The sequence below is a fragment of the Mytilus edulis genome, chromosome 10 (assembly GCF_963676685.1).
Source record: "Mytilus edulis chromosome 10, xbMytEdul2.2, whole genome shotgun sequence".
NCBI lineage: Eukaryota > Metazoa > Mollusca > Bivalvia > Mytilida > Mytilidae > Mytilus > Mytilus edulis.
Genome location: NC_092353.1, coordinates 14,729,848 through 14,749,059, shown reverse-complemented (window position 1 = coordinate 14,749,059; position 19,212 = coordinate 14,729,848). Strand labels below are relative to the sequence as shown.

The 19,212-nt window shown below is 33.8% G+C and overlaps 1 protein-coding gene across 3 annotated transcripts; it reads right to left on the bottom strand.

The window, feature by feature from the left end:
- Positions 1-3,264: 3,264 nt before the first annotated feature.
- Positions 3,265-8,775, bottom strand: LOC139493458 (arginine kinase-like). 3 transcript variants are annotated; one of them, XR_011657005.1, is made up of 6 exons: positions 8,335-8,655; positions 6,016-6,275; positions 5,575-5,723; positions 4,777-4,942; positions 3,982-4,489; positions 3,265-3,938 (listed from the first exon to the last, which is right to left on the bottom strand). XR_011657005.1 is itself a non-coding variant. In XM_071281866.1 (6 exons), the coding sequence occupies exons 1-6, from the start codon at positions 8,549-8,551 to the stop codon at positions 3,617-3,619; spliced, it is 1,116 nt and encodes a 371-aa protein (XP_071137967.1). In that variant the 5' UTR covers positions 8,552-8,775; the 3' UTR covers positions 3,265-3,616. The 3 variants fall into 3 exon arrangements, 1 of the variants encoding a protein (XP_071137967.1); XR_011657006.1 differs by having other exon boundaries at positions 4,004-4,489; XM_071281866.1 differs by having other exon boundaries at positions 3,265-3,759; positions 4,309-4,489; positions 8,335-8,775.
- Between the last annotated feature and the right edge of the window lie 10,437 nt (positions 8,776-19,212).

Here is a 19,212-nt window from a genome sequence, read left to right as displayed (position 1 = left end):
TAACACAGTCCTATGTTCCTTACTTTTTGTAATCATCAAGTTGTAGAATTTATTTTTCAAATGTAATTTTAAATTGGCTGTGTAGCCTTCCTATTAAACATACCATCCATGAAACAACAAATGGAAGTTTTTAACGACCTTGACTGGCTATACAGCCCTTGCACGGTCGGTTCTTTTGACATCCATGAATATATGTGGTGGTGTTTAACGACCTTGACTGGCTTTTCAGCCCTCGCACGGTCGGCTCGGTGCCCGAAGACGATTGGTGAGCATTTAAATATTTTGTGCCGTGGGTCAGGAACGGGTAGCAAAGGACGCCGAATGGAGGCCGCCATGTTGGTTTTGGTGAGTTGATTTTACTTTTTGACTATTTTTGTTGTTTTCTTTACTTCACAACGGCTGCTTTCAGGGCCAATTTGGTCAGCTTGGCAGCCCGCTAGCCTCGATGATGGAGTACTGGTAGATGAATCGTGGACGTAGTTCTAAGATGACAGGAAGCGTTATCAGGACCAAAGCCCTGAGGCAGTGAAATGTAGGTCGTATCACCCAACAGCCTAGGATACAGCCCTCGGACGTTAATCGGCATGACACTCCCCATAATAGACAATGGTTTTGGAGGCATGTTAACGCGGGTACGCCTACTACTACGTCTCTCTGTACGGCATGGATTGGTTTCTGTCATCTTAGTAGTATGTCGTTGACCATCTAGCAATAAACCCTCATCGAAGATAGCGGGTAAAGGAGAGCTGACCCAGCACGTCCGTTCAGCTGTAAGGACTGAGACGTGACTAATCTGGATTGATGAAAAGAAAGGAAATTAGAGTATGATAAAATATAGTAATACAGTAAAAAGCAGTGTAAATGTAAAAAATAATTTTCAACTTTTTTTTTCAAAATTGTATTAAGGTATTAAAATAATGGAAAATTATTTTTCAATATGTATTTGAATTTTATATTTATTATGATTTAACCTTTTTCAGCCATAAAACATAAATATAAGGAATAATTTTGAATGGTGACAAATAAGGGGAAGTAACTCTAACTCTGTTTGAAATATGTTTGTTAACAAAGTGCAATTTATTTACGACCTAAATCTAAGGTAATTGGTGTTAATTAACAGTCTGTTTGACACCAAAGCTGTCAAGTGAAGCCATGCACTTAAGGTTCATGTGGACCCTATGGCTAAAATGGCCGTATTTTCACCTCAAAATTTTCTCTGAGTACAGGCAAACCTGTGCATCTGGAAAAGTTTTACGGCATAGCATGCCCTAGATAAATAGAATTCAAATGCATTATATGATTTAGAAAATTCATAACTTAACTGGATTTTGCCGTACACTTTTTTACGTCCCTGCAGAAGATGATAAAATCAACAAACAGTTGAGTTTACCTTGATATGGTCCACTCAGGTACACAGTTTAAATAACCAATTATTATCAGGTATCTATTGTCCATCTAATGTCCATGTCAATTAAAACTGCTCACTTTAATTTTTACCTGTGGGGAAGTTCTCAAACCTGTTTCCCGACTTAGTTTATTTTGGCACCTTCTGGAGGAATGAAAAAAAGTGCACGGCAAAATCCTGGTAAGTTTTTATTTTACTAAAACATAAATCATACTTAAAATTCATTTATCTAGGGCATGCTATGCCTAAAAACTTTTCTAGATGCATAGGTTCGCCTGTACTCAGAGAAAATTTTGAGGTGAAAATACGGCCATTTTAGCCATAGGGTCCACATGAACCTTAATGGGTCACTTTATTTGACAGTTTACATAGCTAAATGAACTTCCTGTTCATGGAATAATTACGAATTTGCTGGTATTTCAAAGGAATATTACTTATGAAATCAAACTCAAGGCTAAGAAATACGGGTGAAATCGGGTAATTTTCGGAATTAACCGGGTGATTTTAATGACCCGGCGGGTGTCCCGGGTGATCCCTCAGAATTGTGAAATCTCGGGTCACTTGACAGGTATGGTTATGATAAAAAAATTATTTCGGAACGGCCTTCCATACCATTTCAAGACTGAAAATGATTTAACTTTTAAAATGAGTCTTGTTCAGGCCTGGAATGGTTTGGGGTTTTGCTGTTCCTCTCGCAGATAAATATTGTGATCTTGGTGTTTATGTTGCTTTGAGTATTGATGTATGCCTTCACGAATTTTTATTTATCTAAAATTTCGAGATCTCAAGCATATATATAGTTCCAAACTTTATTTGATTTTTTTAAGTAGTTAAAACATGATTTAATACATTCTTTTGCTGCTAAAATTGTATTGCATACTGTATGCGAGTTTCAACTTTGTATTACAGGCTGTTTATATCTTAAGACTGTTTTTGTGTTAAGTAGATGTTTTTATCTTTGATCAAAAGCCCGTTAGCACTTCAGTTGTTTATTTGACATATTCCGAATCGAATAAAATTGAGAATGGAAATGGGGAATGACTTGAGTCAAAGACAACAACCCGACCATAGGACAGAAGGTCCCCAATATGTCTTCAATGACCCCCCCTTTTCAATGCAGAGAAATCCCGCATCCGGAGGCGTCTTCAGTTGGCCCCTAAATAAATATATATACTAGTTCGTTCAGTGATAATGAACGCCATAATAAACTCCAAATTATACACAAGAAACTAAAATTCAAAATAATACAGGACTAACAAAGGCCAGAGGCTCCTGACTTGGGACAGGCACAAAAATGCGGCGGTGTTAAACATGTTTATGAGATTTCAACCCTCCCCCTATAACTCTAGCCAATGTAGAAAAGTAAATGCAACAATACGCATATATATTTATCTTATCTCATCTAAATATACCCAATCTGTACTTTCCATGAGCAACACAACGTTTTCATGTGGAGAATGATCTGCTCATCCTCAAGAGAAACCCGATATAACCCCAGCTTCTGGTTAGTTCCCCTTTACTCAGTCATTATTTGTAGTGTTTTGTATGCTGTTGTTCATCTCTTAGTCGTTTTTGCCATGATTTTTCTCTGTCTCTCTTATATCAGTGTTTTGATTCCTAAGCGGTATCTTCCAATACTTTTTTCATGAAGCTTCGATTAAACCTGGGAAAAGCATTACATCATAATCATTGTGTTGGCAAATAAAAGTATATTCTGTAAAACAGGAAGTTGATTGAAGGATGGATGTGAAAAAACGCTTCACACGGTTATGTATGTCTCAACCATTACATAGGACAGCTGGATCGAATGAAAGATAAAGCAATACTCCTCCTTTGTGGCCACGACATGAAAAAACAGATACATTTTCATATTTTTTTATTTTTCTCTTTTTTAATTGAAAAATGGTTGCACCAGAACCATTTTGTTGCAGTAGGTCGGTTTCCATTTAACAACAATAAATAATTCTTGTTAACAAGTGAAAAAAATAATAATAGAAAAATATCACACAATATTTTGGGTCTAGACAAAGAACATATAAAATGCTGCTATAAGAATGCCCACAAGGAGCAAGATCTATGTTAGGAAAAGGGTCCAATAATCCTCTTCGTTGTCAGGGATTCTGAGATTGGAACATTATATCACTCATGACTAGCCCATTAATAACACACTATGGATGAAAAACAGTATGGAGGGACTAAAGTTCGTTTTCTTTACAAGGATTTCTCCTTCTTAATGATCTCTTCTACTCCTTTTCTCATTTCCTGGATGGCTTCATATTCAGTGAGACCCAAACGACGTTTGTTGGAAATGTCAAATACACCACCTACACTTTCTGTGTGCTCACCGTGGATACCTGCAGTAAAAAAAAATAATTAATTCATGATCCAACAAAAATGCAACCAAAAAATGAAGGATAATGAATCCATTTCGGTATCTTTTTTTTTTGTTTCTTGATAGTTGTTTTGCTTAATTAATGTTCTTTCTTAGTTTTGATATGAGTGACAGTTTTTTTTTTATATTTTGGAACAAAACCTTTATATTTTGGAACAAAACCTTTTATATTTTGGAACAAAACCTTTTATATTTTGGAACAAAACCTTTTATATTTTGGAACAAAACCTAAGATCAAGGTGGTGTGCTAATATATCAATGAAATTGAGTGTGGTCTCAAAACAGTAAAATCAAGTTAGACTTTTTTTTATCTTCCACACAAAGATTTTATAATCTCGATATGTTTTGGTGCAAGCTTGTCATGTATTGAAAATAAACAAGAATCAATTTTTCGTCTGAAGTGTCAAATTAAGATAACCATGGCAACAGAAAAAGATAGACCAATCAATAAAAATGTGGGCTTCCATATTTGAGTATAGGTATGTATCATCCGTTAAGTTATCAAACCTACCTCTGGGTTGGAGATTGAGTTTTTCACAGAATTCTTTAAACTCTGGTAACTTTGAGAGTTTTGGAATTTTAATGTGTACACTGGCTCTGCATGTTGTTCCTAAGTTAGTTGGACAGAAGGTCAAGTAACCATAACCATCCTTCTTTGCAAAGGTCAGCTTCTTTTCTAATTCTTGAATGCCCTGAAAAACAATACATATTTGATTATTTGATTTTTTTAGAGAGACAAAAAAAATAAACACCCAGACACCCATTAAAGATATACTGGCACATTATGTAAACTACTTCTTTTAAAAGAAATGTCAATAGATTTCAATAAGAATGTTTTTGAAAGTTAACTGAATACTTATTGCATATCATGAATTTTTAATAATATGTGGCTACTAACGTTTTAAACTAACTTGGATCATTTTGTCATTTTATCCCCTGGTTTTAACACTTCTAAATATAGGACTGCATGAACACTTACGCTGACTAATCGTTTGTAAACTTCACCGAGGTTACCACCCATCTGCATGGAAATGAAACGTAAATGGTCCTCCTCGTTAACCCACACTAAGAATGTTTTCTTGGGGTTGTGGAAGATACCTCTACCAATAGGCCAGTCTGCATAGCCTCCAGCATCACCCAACATTCTGAAACATAATTACATCATTAAGTACTAATTAACATTACATAAAAAACTTAATTATGCAATCAATGCTTGTTTGGTTGTATTTTTTTCCATTTGCGATTGAATGAATGAATAGAAAACAAATTATTCAAATAGATTTTTTTGACATTTTATTTAAGAGAAAATGTATTTTATATAGCTAATTTTAGTGTAAATACTGTATATACTTTTTAGATAGTCTCTCATAACTCTTTTTAGAGTGGCTCTTGTATGTCTTATGATTTTGTTTTATCAACTGTTTGTATGTTTTATATAATGAAGAGGTGAGACTTAAATAAAATATTGTCTTGTCTTGTCTTGTTGTCATAACCCAAGACCGAAGCTGTAAAAGGTAACAAATATATTTGTAAATCATGTTATCAAATTATCCACTTAAAATTGGGTACCAATTCCGAAGCCCCAAATGTATATCCACTATTGACAGGTTTCAGAACGTCCATATACTAGGTCACTGATCTGCACGATTTCACAATCCATATCATTTACATGGTAATCAGAAACGTAGACAGAATCTGCTTTTACCAGCAGTTAAATCAATAGTTTATTTATGAATTGAATGACTGCTATAAATCAAATGACAATTCAGTAACCTACCTGTCGTCATTTTTAAACAGAAAGTGATCATCAATAAGTTGTTGTTCGTCGGTCTTTGACATGCCTTCTAGACGGTACATTTTGCCGGCCAGCTCACCTGGGAGTGTAGCACAAGCTTCCTCAGTCTTTTTCAACATATCAATTCTTGCCTAAAGGGTAAAGAAGTGATATTGAAATACAGAAAAAGTAAAGGAATAATTTTTTTGTGACATTTAGTTACACGTTCTAGCTTCATGATTATGTACCTCGTTTTTTTCAATGCCGAACATGCGAATTTTATATAATAAAAAAAACACAAGTCTTTCGTAATGATGTTATACGAGCCTAAACTCAGCCCGGTTATATTAACACAATCGGTGCCATTGGGAATACAACTCAAAGTTAAGAAAACTTATTCCATCTACTCACATTTGGTTTTGACAGCTTTAAATGAAAACTTACCTCTTTGTTTGAGCATGGAGGGAATGAGTAACCATCGTGACTTCTGCCGACACGGACTCTGGTGGATACGATCATTTCACCGCTGGGGTCGATATCTCCGAAGTCAAGTTTTGAGATGTCTCCAAAGTCGGGTTTTGGATGGTTAATGGTGTCAACCTTGTGGTACATCTTGATGACGGCATCGAACAATGGTTTAAATGTGGTGTATGCCTCTGGATCACATGCATACAGTCCGACCCCGCTGTCCAAATTCTTGGCTCCTGTAAATACATGAAATATTTAATGAATTTCCAATTTATTGATTGATTAATTGACTGATGCTTGTTTAAAGCCACCTTCAGCGCGGTTGTGCTTTTTCGTGGCGGTCAGTTTTTATTTGTGGGGGAAGTCGGAATGACTTGCGAGAATCGCCTATTTCGGCAGAAAATTTCAATCAAAGTCTATATAAAAGTTTAAGATCGAAGTCGAGCGAACCTGTTCCTTACGTCGGGTTCAGACTAGTGATGTTTGGACCCCCAAACCCCCCCCCCCTCCCCATTGTTAACAGACTAGTGATATAGCTGTTTGTCTGCTTAAACTCCTCGGCCACCGTTGCCCCTAAAAATCAGAAGACCCATTCATTATAGTTTGTTCACAATTTTTTGAAAATGTAAATGTGTTATTGTGAAGTCAGAAAGTTACGAGGTTAAAGTTTTTGACTAAGGCAAGTGTTCATGCACGTGCATTGTTGTATATTTGACAACAGGACAGTAATAGAAGTTTCTCAGAGTGGTGCAAACTTGTCTGATGAAATAGATTCATAGGTTTCCAATAATTGACATCTATCAACAGTATAGTTCACATTATTCTCGTTCTGAAATGCATGAACAAAATTTGCCAATAAATATATATGTTTATATAATGTAAACGAATACACAAACAGAAATGTCAAATAGCTCATACCAAAAGTCAGAAAAAGATGACATCTTTCTATCTAGCCTTGTCCTGAACATGTATGAAATATTTGCCACTGGACGTTAAGCAACCAACAATCAATCAATACTTATAATTATGTATGTAGCTAGCACTGATTTAATATATATCTTTTTTTAATAAAACCTTTATGTATGTAGGATTGATACATTGATGATTGCTTGACGTCCAGTGGCAAATATTCCATTCATGTTCAGGACGAGTCTAGAGAAGATGTCATCTTTTTCTGGCTTTAGATGCAAGCTATTTGGCATTTCTATTTGTGTATTCGTTTTAAATGATATAGACATATATATTTAAATGTGCCCATGTTTATTGGCTAAACGTTATGGTATACATCAAATCATTTCCTTGCTTTGATTGCCTCCCCTAACACATAAAAAGTTTGTGAAAAATAAGTGGGGTTACTTCGTGCAGCAGATCAAGTAGAAAACATCCCTCTGAAACCTGTGATATTTACAAATTAAATGGTCGTTTTGGAATAAAAAAAAGTTATTCGGCGGTTTCGTTTCGAGGTTTCTTGCAAACAAAATTGCATTCCACGTGTCAATCGTTTCATTGCATCTTTAGCACCACCCTTTTAAACATTTGTCTTATTTCCACATTATTAAATAATCAAGTCAAATACACGAGATCTAAAAGGACAATGAAGGATGCTGGTGGGACGTACAGGTCGTTCATCTCTTCGATTATACACTACAAAACATCTCTTTTTGTCACGTCAAGATCAAAGACAGATTTTTGACTCGCAACGCTCGGTCTTAATTTTCATAATAACGAAGGTTTTATGCCTCCTTTGGATGGGGCATAGTTTACTATTGTGTAATTGTTCCAACAAAAATAACTACCTTCCCCTCCCCCCCCCCCTCAAAAAAAAGAAGAAACAAACATTCACTCTTTTTCCTCTCAAAACTAACAATTTGTGTGTACATTATTTTCTAAATAGAGAAAGAGAGTTTTGCATTATGAATATAGGTAAAATAAAGTATGTCCTTGAATGTGCCCCTCAAGGTGAGAACTCTCAATAAAGTAATAATAATTAAAATATATATCGTAATGAAGAATATATACAAAAGTTAAAATGCTCTTGTTCTTTTGTTGTTAATTTTAAACATTTATAGACATTTTTGTAAATTTTCTTTCCTGATGAAAGACTGGCCCATTGTTTCATGTTTGACATAACTTTCGCCGGTTTTTAAATAGCATTTAAAATTTAAATAGTCTATCGAACAATATTGGTCGATAATGCTACTTGTCCTTTCGTATGTATAATGTATCATGGTAACTTAGCTAGCTTTCAGTGAAAAATGAACTAATTGAAAAAAATGAAATGATAAAATGTCTTACCTGAACGAATGCAGTCTGCTAAAGTTCCATTTAGTGAAGTTTTCTTATCCTTCAATTGATCAAACAATTCCTGAGTTAAACATTGTTTAAGTAGAGATTTGCATTCATCTGGATATTTGGCTCCACTCAATTTCTTCCACAATTCGGCGAGGTCGGACATTTTTTCTTGCTGAGGTTGTTTCTGCTGTTCCAACTGATTACAATAATTTTTATACATTATATATAGCAGTTGCCCTGGATTTCCTGTGCAGATCGTGCGACACCGATTGGCTGGCTTTACTCAAGTATTTCGATCGTTTCGGTGGTGTACACGGTCGTGTGTATATAAACGCCGTTAGTAACGTTCACCTTTTATATGAGAACTGGAGACGTGCCCATTCAAATCGAACCGAGGATTATTTTTAAATTATCAATTGCAATGATTTTTGGATTTTAAAAACCCTATCGTCTGAGTTAAATGCGACAATTTATGGATTTGGTGTATATTGAAAAAATTATATATATATCGATATGTGTAAAAATGGATTTTAACTAATTGAAAATTTATTTGCTTGTTTACAAAAGCGATCAAAAGCATATTATTTGTTTAAATATTTCAAAAAGATCTGATATTACAAGTGATAGGTATTGATCTTTTGTATACATGTCTACATATGGTTTATGTTATAGGCGAAATCAATAGATATAGGATTTTATGCTTTTGAATTATTTAAAATGGTTGGCGTTAAAAAATTCATTAACCGAACACAGCACAACAAAGCATCGACAGTTTTCAATAAAAGTGAGATTACGTGAGCGTTAAAGTTTATCTTGAAAAAAGTTGAAAGAGTTTGCATCCAGACCCTCCAATAATTTATTATTTCGAAATACACTTACATTTTTTCATCATGTTTCACCTGAACTCTAGCCGACCTTTGGTATGTCAATATTTTAATCAAGGTGTACACCACACAGTATACGTTTGAATGTCAAGTTACACACAAACGTTTAATTGTTATTATTTCACAATTTCACAATTTTTTTTTGGTTTGATTGTGGCCTCCAAAGTATAGGTAAAAATTAGTTATAGTAATTAGTTTCAGAAATATTTGAGACCATTGTTCTAACTTCAGATTGTATTGAACAAAGTCCATATTCTCAGAAGCCTTCTCAAACACTAAAGGTCAAACACCGAGATATATAAAGGGTAAAATATGCTTAAAATTATGGCTTAATAAACCAACCATGTAGATCTATATACACAAGGAAGCACAAAAAACAAACATGATTTAGATTGAGGTGCGAATCCAGGACTCTGAAAAGAGGGGGGACGTTAGAAAGCTACCGTTTGGAATGATACTTGTAAAAAGTTTTACCATTTATCATATATATATATATATATATATACAACTCGTTCTAAACATCAACCCAACAATGCTAGATCTGTAAATTTGCTTTCGCAAATTTTATGATCTTCCCTCGCCGGGATTCGAACCCATGCTACTGTGATATCGTGACACCAAATCGCCTGCACTGCAGGCGTATCGCTAGACCACACGACCACCTGGGCTCTACAATAATAAAGCTTTCAGTGGCCGTGTGTTACCTTTCCTCGTCAGTTTTAATCTAGCGGCGTACTGCAGTACATGATATATAAGGCATGGAGATGGGTTACAGATCAGCTCAATTATCTATAGTAAAGGATCCTACAAATTATTGTAAGATACAGTCACAGAAAATAATTATATTTATAAGTACGTCTGAGTATATGTAGCTCCATAAAAGGGACCTAGGCCTATATCTACTTCTGTGTCTCCTTTAAAAATTGATGTTGGGAGGAGGTAATAAAAATTCTATTTAATGATCGTACTGGAATAAAAGGTCTGAATCAGATTAAAAATAACAATAGGTGCACTTTTTTCATTGGAGAATATGATAATTCGGTTCTAAAACAAGACGTAATAATTGAAAATTAAAGGAAAGTACATTTCCAAACTCAAGTGTGTGTTTTCGTTTGGTTGCTGTCTCAGTTGCAACTGAACTTGACCACAATGTAGGGTTGCTATTGCTGGTTTCCGTTAAACGGCTGCCGAATATCCATCAATCAAAACTCCAAAGCTCCACTCCTTGTAGACTCAAATCAAATGCAAGTAATGTCTGATATATTCAATTAACCGTTTTAGATTATAAAAATCTTACAAAGACAAAAACGTTGTAAATGTTTCGAATAAATACTATAAAATGTTGACAAAATCGTCAGATGGTTCAATAGCTAAGAATTAGATAATGGCTTGAATAACGCTCAAGCCATTCATGTTGCGTTCTTTGATATCATCTTGAAAACAATAATAGAAAGAGAGAAACTTAGAATAGCGCAAAATTAATGATTGGAGGAAAAGCCGATCTTTACGAGATTTATTTTTGATTAAACGTGTTTTTCTCAATTGAACGATGTTATAGATAGAGTCTTTACCCAGCAAACATGATTGTTAAGACAAAACATGAAAACCACACGTTATAAATTTCATGCGTCCGAAGTGGTTACTGGATTTACCTTCTTATCATCAGGAACGAGTAGAGCCGACAGCTAACAATTTTTCCATACAACAAATATTGTTGACCTATTGCATTTAGTAATTGAAAAAAAACCCACCTCAAAAACTGAACTTTGACCACTGAACCATGAAAATGAGACCAAGGTCAGATGTCACCTACCAGCTAGACATGTACACCTTACAATCATTCCATACACCAAATGTAGTAGACCTATTGCATACAGGATAAGAAAAAAAGACAAAAAAGACAAAAACTTAACTATAATTTCTGAGCCATGAAAATGAGGTCAAGGTCAGATGACACCTTCCAGTTAAACATGTACACCTTAAAGTCCTGTCATACACCAAATATACTAGACCTATTGCTTATAGTATCTGAGATATGGACTTAACCACCAAAACTTAACCTTGTTCACTGATGATATCCATGAAATGAGTTCGAGGCCAAGTGAAAACTGTCTGACGGACATGAGGACCTTGCAAGGTACGCACATACCAAACATAGTTATCCTATTACTTATAATAAGAGAGAATTTAACATTACAAAAAAATCTTAACTTTTTTTCAAGTAGTCACTGAACCATGAAAATGGGGGTCAAGGACATTGGACATGTGACTTACGGAAACTTCGTAACATGAGGCATCTATATACAAAGTATGAAGCTTCCAGGTCTTCCACCTTCTAAAATATAAAGCTTTTAAGTCTTTAGCTGACGCAACCGCCGGATCACTATCCCTATGTCGAGCTTCCATCGACAAAAGTCGCAGGCTCGACAGCAAAATTATTAAAAGAAAAATAGGGGTTAGTGGGAATATTTTTTTGAAGGATACTTATTATTATATAGCTTATCAATACTCATAGATTGGCTTATGACATCTTTACACGTAATCTGTTGGAGATGCACTGAATGAATTTTAAGTCTGGGGAAACTTGATTTCATAATTTTATAAGTTGAAATTGCATGGAATTTAAACTAGCTTTCAATAACTGCAAGTACTCTTAGAATGGTACTTTGTGTTTTCTTTGCCTTCTGTTATTTGCTTTTGTGCCTAGTACCGGCCTCAGCAGACAAGTCCATTCCAACTGTTTGTTAAAATATGTTCTTATGTTTTGCTGGTACAGAACTGTTCTAGGTTTGAGGAAGGGTTGAGCGCTCACAAACATGTTAATGCCTGCAGCAGTCTTAATGTTCCTAACAAAGGTCATGAAACCCCAATAATAAGCATTTGGCTACTGACTGCCATAAGGTTTTTTCGTTTACTGTTTGAGCATAAACGTGGTTGACGATTTTCTCTGTTCAATGAAATGTTTCGATTGATGTCATGCCGCAACCCGGAATTATCATGGTTGCTTACTATACTATACAGATTTAACTCATTGTTGAAGGCCGTACGGTGACATGTGATTATTTACATCATCATCCTTATGTCTTTTGTGTATAGTTATAACACATCGCCTTATTTTTTATAAGTAGTATAGAAAATCATACTCATTCGCTAAAAATAGGTTAAGTTCATTCATAAAACCACTTTGTTCTAAACCACGCAAAGAAAAGTGTGTAATTGTTTGTAAACAACCTTCAGCATTAATGTTGACTGACAGAGAATTCCAAGTTTGGCGAGACAAGCCTCAGCAGCAGTGCTAGGTTACATCTTTGTAAATCTGATGTAAGCCATGTGTTTCAATATTTATGCCAAAGTTGTTCTATTTCATCTGTTTAATTAGTTTTGCATAAAATATGAAAGGTAAATAAAATTACCTGGATCGTGTTATCAAATATAAATGAAATCCTGTTAATTTTCACAAGCAATGCGTTAAACATGGCTACTAGCATGTTGAATGTGCAACTTGTATTACAAATAACAGGGACACAAAATAGTAACATGCAATAGCATTTCGTGACATTTATTTTAGGGGGGGGGGGGTTATTATATATACAACGCTATATTTTGATGTACCATTGTTATGCAATTTTCAATTCAGAATAGTCATAAACAATAGTTTATACCATGTTAATCTATTTGCTTTAAGAACATATAACTTTTTTATTTGTTTTTATACAAAAAAATGTTTCCATTGCTGCTGTACAGTTTTTAGATTATGAAACAGACACGTATTTTTAGCATATATTTACACATTCTGATCTACAAAATGTTGTTGAAATGTGTTTTTCTTTTTTAAAGATGTGTCCCTGTTTGGGTCAATAAGTGTGAAAATAAGTTAGTTACCTTTGAAAAAAGGAAAACTACGGACTATACACACTTAACTTGTGAGTTATTAACTAGTTGACGCATGTAACTCACTAATTTAACCTAAACGTACCAGAACATTACGGAAACAACAATTTTGCTCGCACAATGAATTATTCAATTAACCTCAATTGATACGATGTCAAAATATGAAAATGAACATAATGTTTTGATATTTGTTATTGTAGGCGTACTTCTTACATAAAGAATATTATTTTTGGTTCAAATACCGAGATGTTGCCATAGTAATAACTTCTAATCCTTAAGCATCTACAGAATAAAGAAAGTACAGACTTTGAGAATAGTCACTTTGTGTAATGTACTTATCAAATGATTTGTTATAAACTGCACATTAGATTCAAACATATTGCATTTATGTTGCAAGTCTGTGAACTGGTATACAGGCTTTACTATATATGCAAGTACTGTATATCAAATGAAATTTACATTATTAACGATCCTTTTAAGTGGGGTCAGGGTCAGATGAACCCAACCAGATAAACATGTACATCTTACAATCATACCATGCACCAAGCTTATAGCTTATATAACATGAGAAACAGTCAAATTATGAAAAATTAACATTAACCAATAAACCATAAGAATGAGGTCAAGGCCAGGTGAACCCTGCTAGATAACATGCACACCATCCGTTTTTTTAATCACTAAATATAGGTGACATATTGATTATAGTTACTTGATCAACAAACATGACTACGAACATTACTAATGAACCATGAAAATAAGGTCAAGGTCAGATGAACCCTGTCAGACATATATGTGCACCTCATACACCAAATATAGTTGAAGTTTTGCTGATAGAATCTGATAAACGGATTAAACCATCAGAACCTGACATTGACCAATGAACCATGAAAATGAGGTCAAGGTCATATGAAACCGAAGTCAAATAGACATGTACGATTTACAACCAATCCATTCACAAAATGAAGTGGTCTATTGCTTGCAGTATTTGTGAAATAGACCAAACTAGAAAATCTTAACATCGACCAACACATATGAAAATGAGGTCATGGTCAGATGAAACATGAGGTTATGGTCAGATGAAACATGTAGGTCAGACATGTTCACATTGCAACCATGTCATGCACCATATAGTAGACAATATTGCTTAAGAGTATGAAATATAGGAAATATGACGGACGGAAACTAGGTAATATATGAGCCATCTGAATACAAGGTGTGAAACATCCAGTTATTCTATCTTATGAAATATAAAGCTTTTTCAAATAGTTACACAGCCGCTGGATAGTATTCCCTTGTGTATCGCATTTTGCAAGTTTAATAACTATGTCACGAGGTGTTTATGTCGAATGAAACTGTTCTCCTTAAAAAAAAAAGATCTGTATAGTTTATGTGTCCGATCCTTTTTTTTTGTAATAGTATACGAAACACGGGAAGAGCTATATGACCATATACGATATTCAAAAGGGACTTCAGTATAATGGCAATATCCATTTTAGGTAAACTGAGGGAGTATGATATTACACAGGGTTTTGAAGTCATGGGTTAATATGGGAAGATCTCTTTCAAGAACAGAACAGACCCTACACAGGCTGTATGATTGCAATTTACATGCAAAATTCCTTTTTTCAAATTTTCATTAAGATTGATTGGTTTAAAGGAACTTACGGTGCTATTAACATGTAAGCACCCCAAAAAAAAACGACCAACAGTACCGTCATTTCATCATTAATTGCTAATAAGAATAAATGTAATTTAATTCTAATTCCGTCTAGACTTTTACCATATATGGTCACTATTGATAAACAGGAGGACAATATATCATTCCACAGATCAGGTCTAGACTTTATACATATCATGGATAGAGAAAAATTGTCAAAATATGACCTTATTCCCATTCATACATTACCCTTGAACATTTACTTGTAGTAAGTACATGTAAATAAGTTTTCCCAACGACAAGAAAATTTCTTTGATAAATTCAGACACAACATATGAATCATAAAGGATTACATGCTCCTGAACAGGTTTTCACCTGGTTTCCACCGCAGGTGGGATCAATAAATAATTGATACATAAATATATAGCATTGTATCATCACACATTTGGACTTTTAAATTTTGTCATTGAAATGCTTTAGGTGTGGATCTATGACTGAAAGGGGGCTAGCCTAAAGGCCTGTAGCCAGGAATTTCCAGGGGGTCGATAAAATTATACTCAACTTCAACAATTACAATTCAAGCAGAACATCAACTTTAACAGTACTGATTTGGGGACTGGCAAGCAAACTTTTGGAGTGATACTTGTAAAAAGTCCATCTATTAGTCATGGTTGATGCTCCATAATTCCGTAAAGGGGGAGGGGGATGTTTTCAAAAAGTGTATGTTTGTGAGTTGGAGTTTCAAGCTTGCTACATCACATCCATTACTGTTGAAGACCATTTCATGCTCCTTTCATGTTTATTTTTTAGGCTTCAATGCATTCACAATTAGGTATATTAAAGGGGGGGGCAGTGACATGCCTATGCTTACATTGTGTGATTACTGTGATATGACATTGTTATTTGATCAGCATATTTATATATGTCTTATAAAGCAAATAAAATTATAATGTTAACATAGCGAACATATGTATTGTTTCAGGAAACCTTTTCTTGGGCTTAGGCCAGTTAGGGGTAACTTTCAAACATGTACAACTTTTAGTAACTCTTCATAAATTCTATAATTAATGTCATACAAAGGTGACAGAATTGTCAAAAGAAATACTCTTTTTTGACCTCATAGTGATTTTGGTGCTTAAGGAAATTTTGTCAGTTTTTATATTTTTCATATTCAAGCCCACCTATTTTAGTTAAATTTTATGACAGATATTTTATATATCACCTGGACTCTATACCATCACCTTGTTGATAAAAGTTTACCTATTTATCCTGTGCAATATATGCAAGGTCGTCTTATTCAGTCAAACTGTCTTTTATTTAACCTTATTTTGCCCGTCTTTCAAATAACCTTTATCTATAATACTTATTATAGTCATTAATACATGTACATTTTTTACTTACTAAGGTATTTTTTGGAAGGTTTAAACAGTACTTTTTAGAAACCTTCTCTCTTACAATTTCGTTTATACTGAATTTCATTTACTAATAAATGTCATAAATACTTTTTTGTGGTCGCTTTTTACACAAAAAAATCTAGAGCCTGATGTAGATTTTGACCTGTTGATTTTTCAGTTTCGAGGATATATAAAGCCAGAGTCTGACTGACAGCAGAAAAGATAACTGATGAGTTACAGATATTTATTACAAGTAAATACATGTATAACATTGTCAAAATAAACAGATATAAATGTATAACTATATCACAAAATGATAAATATAGACTAGATCTAAAAATAATTTTGTGTGTATATATGTGTCGTGTACAAGTTGCGATTTTGTACAGGTTATAACATGTACAAAAATATTGTACATGTTATAACTTGTATAATGCAAAAATACAAGTTATAACATGTACAAAAGTACCCCATACATGTTATAACCTGTACAAAATATTGCTTAAAAATGGGTTTAACTTGTACAAAATAGAAAAATAAGGATATTTTTCTATTATCGCAACAGATGATATTGACCTCAATAACATTTTCATAACTTTTTTATTATTCCTTCATGTTAGTGTGTTTGTCCCTTTTTGCTACAGTTAGGTCAATATCTTTAATTGTTTTTACATAAGCGGTAATGGTAACGTTTTTTCCTGTAGCTCAGTCCATATCGTAAACTTGGATAGTTCGTTAGTAAGCTGTGACATTTTCACAAATGTGGTTAAATTTTCGGGGTACAAAGTGAGATTACTTTTTCCGTAAATTAGCATATCCCGAACATTTTTTTGTGATGCGGCTCCTTGTGGTAAAATATCCACTTTTTAACACTTCTTTGAAAATTTAATACTTTGAACACATTTAAAAGCTCCATTATAGTTTTTACACATTTATTCTATGTTCCTCTACTTTCCTAATCACCACAAATGGTTAAGTTCAGTCATTTGTAAAAAATAGAAACATGTCCAATATCACTACACAGAGATTTTTCTTTACACATGACTTTTGGGTTCCTCATTTCGAGGCGCATGTGTCCCAGTTAATGTCCAGGGGTTGGTATTACGAAGCATTCCTAAGACCTATCACAAGATATATCTTAGGACATGTCTTATGATCCTCTTATGACATATCTTTATTTGATAAATTATAATTGTGAGTGTCCACTTTGAAGGCAATAGTAAAATACTTTCATTCTAGTTGACACTAAAAGACATAAGAGGATAGCCAGGATAGATGTGTTTACAAATAAAATTAGGAATTGAAATGGGGTATGTGTCTAAAAAAACAACCTGCCCATGGAGCAGACAACATCCAAAGGCCACAAATACATGCTTTCAAAGTAGAGGATATATATTTAAAACATATCAAAATGACATTCGCCTCATGCAATGATCTTATAGTTTATAAACAAAGTTATAAATTTACATAAGTCATGTTGTAGGCTAAAAATGTTGAAGAGTAGATCCAAAGATATTGATAATGAAGCGTGGTCCAATGAAAACTATTTCAGCTCTCTCTTACTTTTACAGAGTAAGCATATAAGACATTGTTTTAGTCTTTGCATGCTATAGAATCGAGAGGGAGGAGTATAATCATTTCCTAAAATTATTAGGAATCGTTCTTAAATTTTTTGGAAGAATTAATGTAATTGTCATTGAGGAATGCAAGCTTTTAGTAAATAGTTTCACACTTATTTAAGCCATGATGGACTGCATAAAACATACAGTTACATGAAAACACATTTTGCCAACATAAGTCATGAAACATATATTTCTGAAACTTTGTGATCATTGTCCTCTACAGAAAAAGACACGTTCTGGCCTATTTATTGTTGTTCTTTATGCATTGGTGAATTTAAATGTATATTTTACTTAATTTTAAATTTTGTACAAGTTAAAACCATTTTTAAGCAATATTTTGTACAGGTTATAACATGTATGAGGTACTTTTGTACATGTTATAACTTGTATTTTTGCATTATACAAGTTATAACATGTACAATATTTTTGTACATGTTATAACCTGTACAAAATCGCAACTTGTACACGACATATGCACTGTTATTAGTTTTTCTGCTAATGTGACTATTTTTGGTCCATATCTAATCAGGTCATTTTTAATAAATCAGACAAATTTTTAAAAGTTGGAATTGATAGGATTTTATCAAAGAATATGTCAATTTCTTAAACAGTGGAGATGTATTAAATTAGTCTAGATATTTTGTTTCTCCTCTAAGTGTGTGCTTTTAGCTGATAGAACAGGCAAAATTTCCAATTCTACATCATACCAGCTGCATCGGATAGATTGACCTTATTGATTTGTTATAAGCAGGGGCGGATCCAGCCATTTTAAAAAGGGGGGGTTCCTAACCCAGGACAAAGGGGGGTTTCCAATTACATGTCCCCATTCAAATGCATTGATCGTCCAAAAAAAAAGGGGGGTTTCAACCCCCAGAACCCCCCCTCTGGATCCGCGCCTGATAAGAACACTACAAAACAGACCTAAATTCATCTTTCATCTTTCATTCATATCTGAATGTTTCAAAATCAATCAAAATCTTATACACATGTATACATGCACTTGCATAAAGTTGATTTCTATTCCTAACAGCTCAAACATTAACAAAACCTTCTATACTCTATACGTCCTATAAGGACTGAGTACTGAATAGCATGACTTACATCATTGTCTGTTACCAAGCTAATCATTTCTATAAATGGCTATAAAACAAATTATTTCTGTATTATCAAATTAATTTGACAACAAAATTATTAAGGATATTAAGAATCAATTTTATAACAATTTATTAAACAATATTCTATTGCTTAATGGGAAACTGAAGTGATAAATGCAGAGGCTAATTGATTACCTTTATAAATTATTGAAACCATAAATATCACAAATACATAATCATAGAGAGATTGTATCAGAGGGATAAAGTAAAAACATGTATACTTGTTGCCAATGTTTTTCATGAATAAAATCACATAGATAACCCATGGGGAGATCCAGC

Bases quoted from the DNA above. Each gene is read 5' to 3' on its own strand.
- LOC139493458 (XM_071281866.1), bottom strand. From the start codon at position 8,551: ATGTATAAAAATTATTGTAATCAGTTGGAACAGCAGAAACAACCTCAG. The intron at 6,276-8,334 runs GTAAGACATTTT...ATGTATTTACAG, and splicing joins AGCAGACTGCATTCGTTCAG to GAGCCAAGAATTTGGACAGC. The intron at 4,490-4,776 runs GTAAGTGTTCAT...ATTGTTTTTCAG, and splicing joins TTTACAAACGATTAGTCAGC to GGCATTCAAGAATTAGAAAA.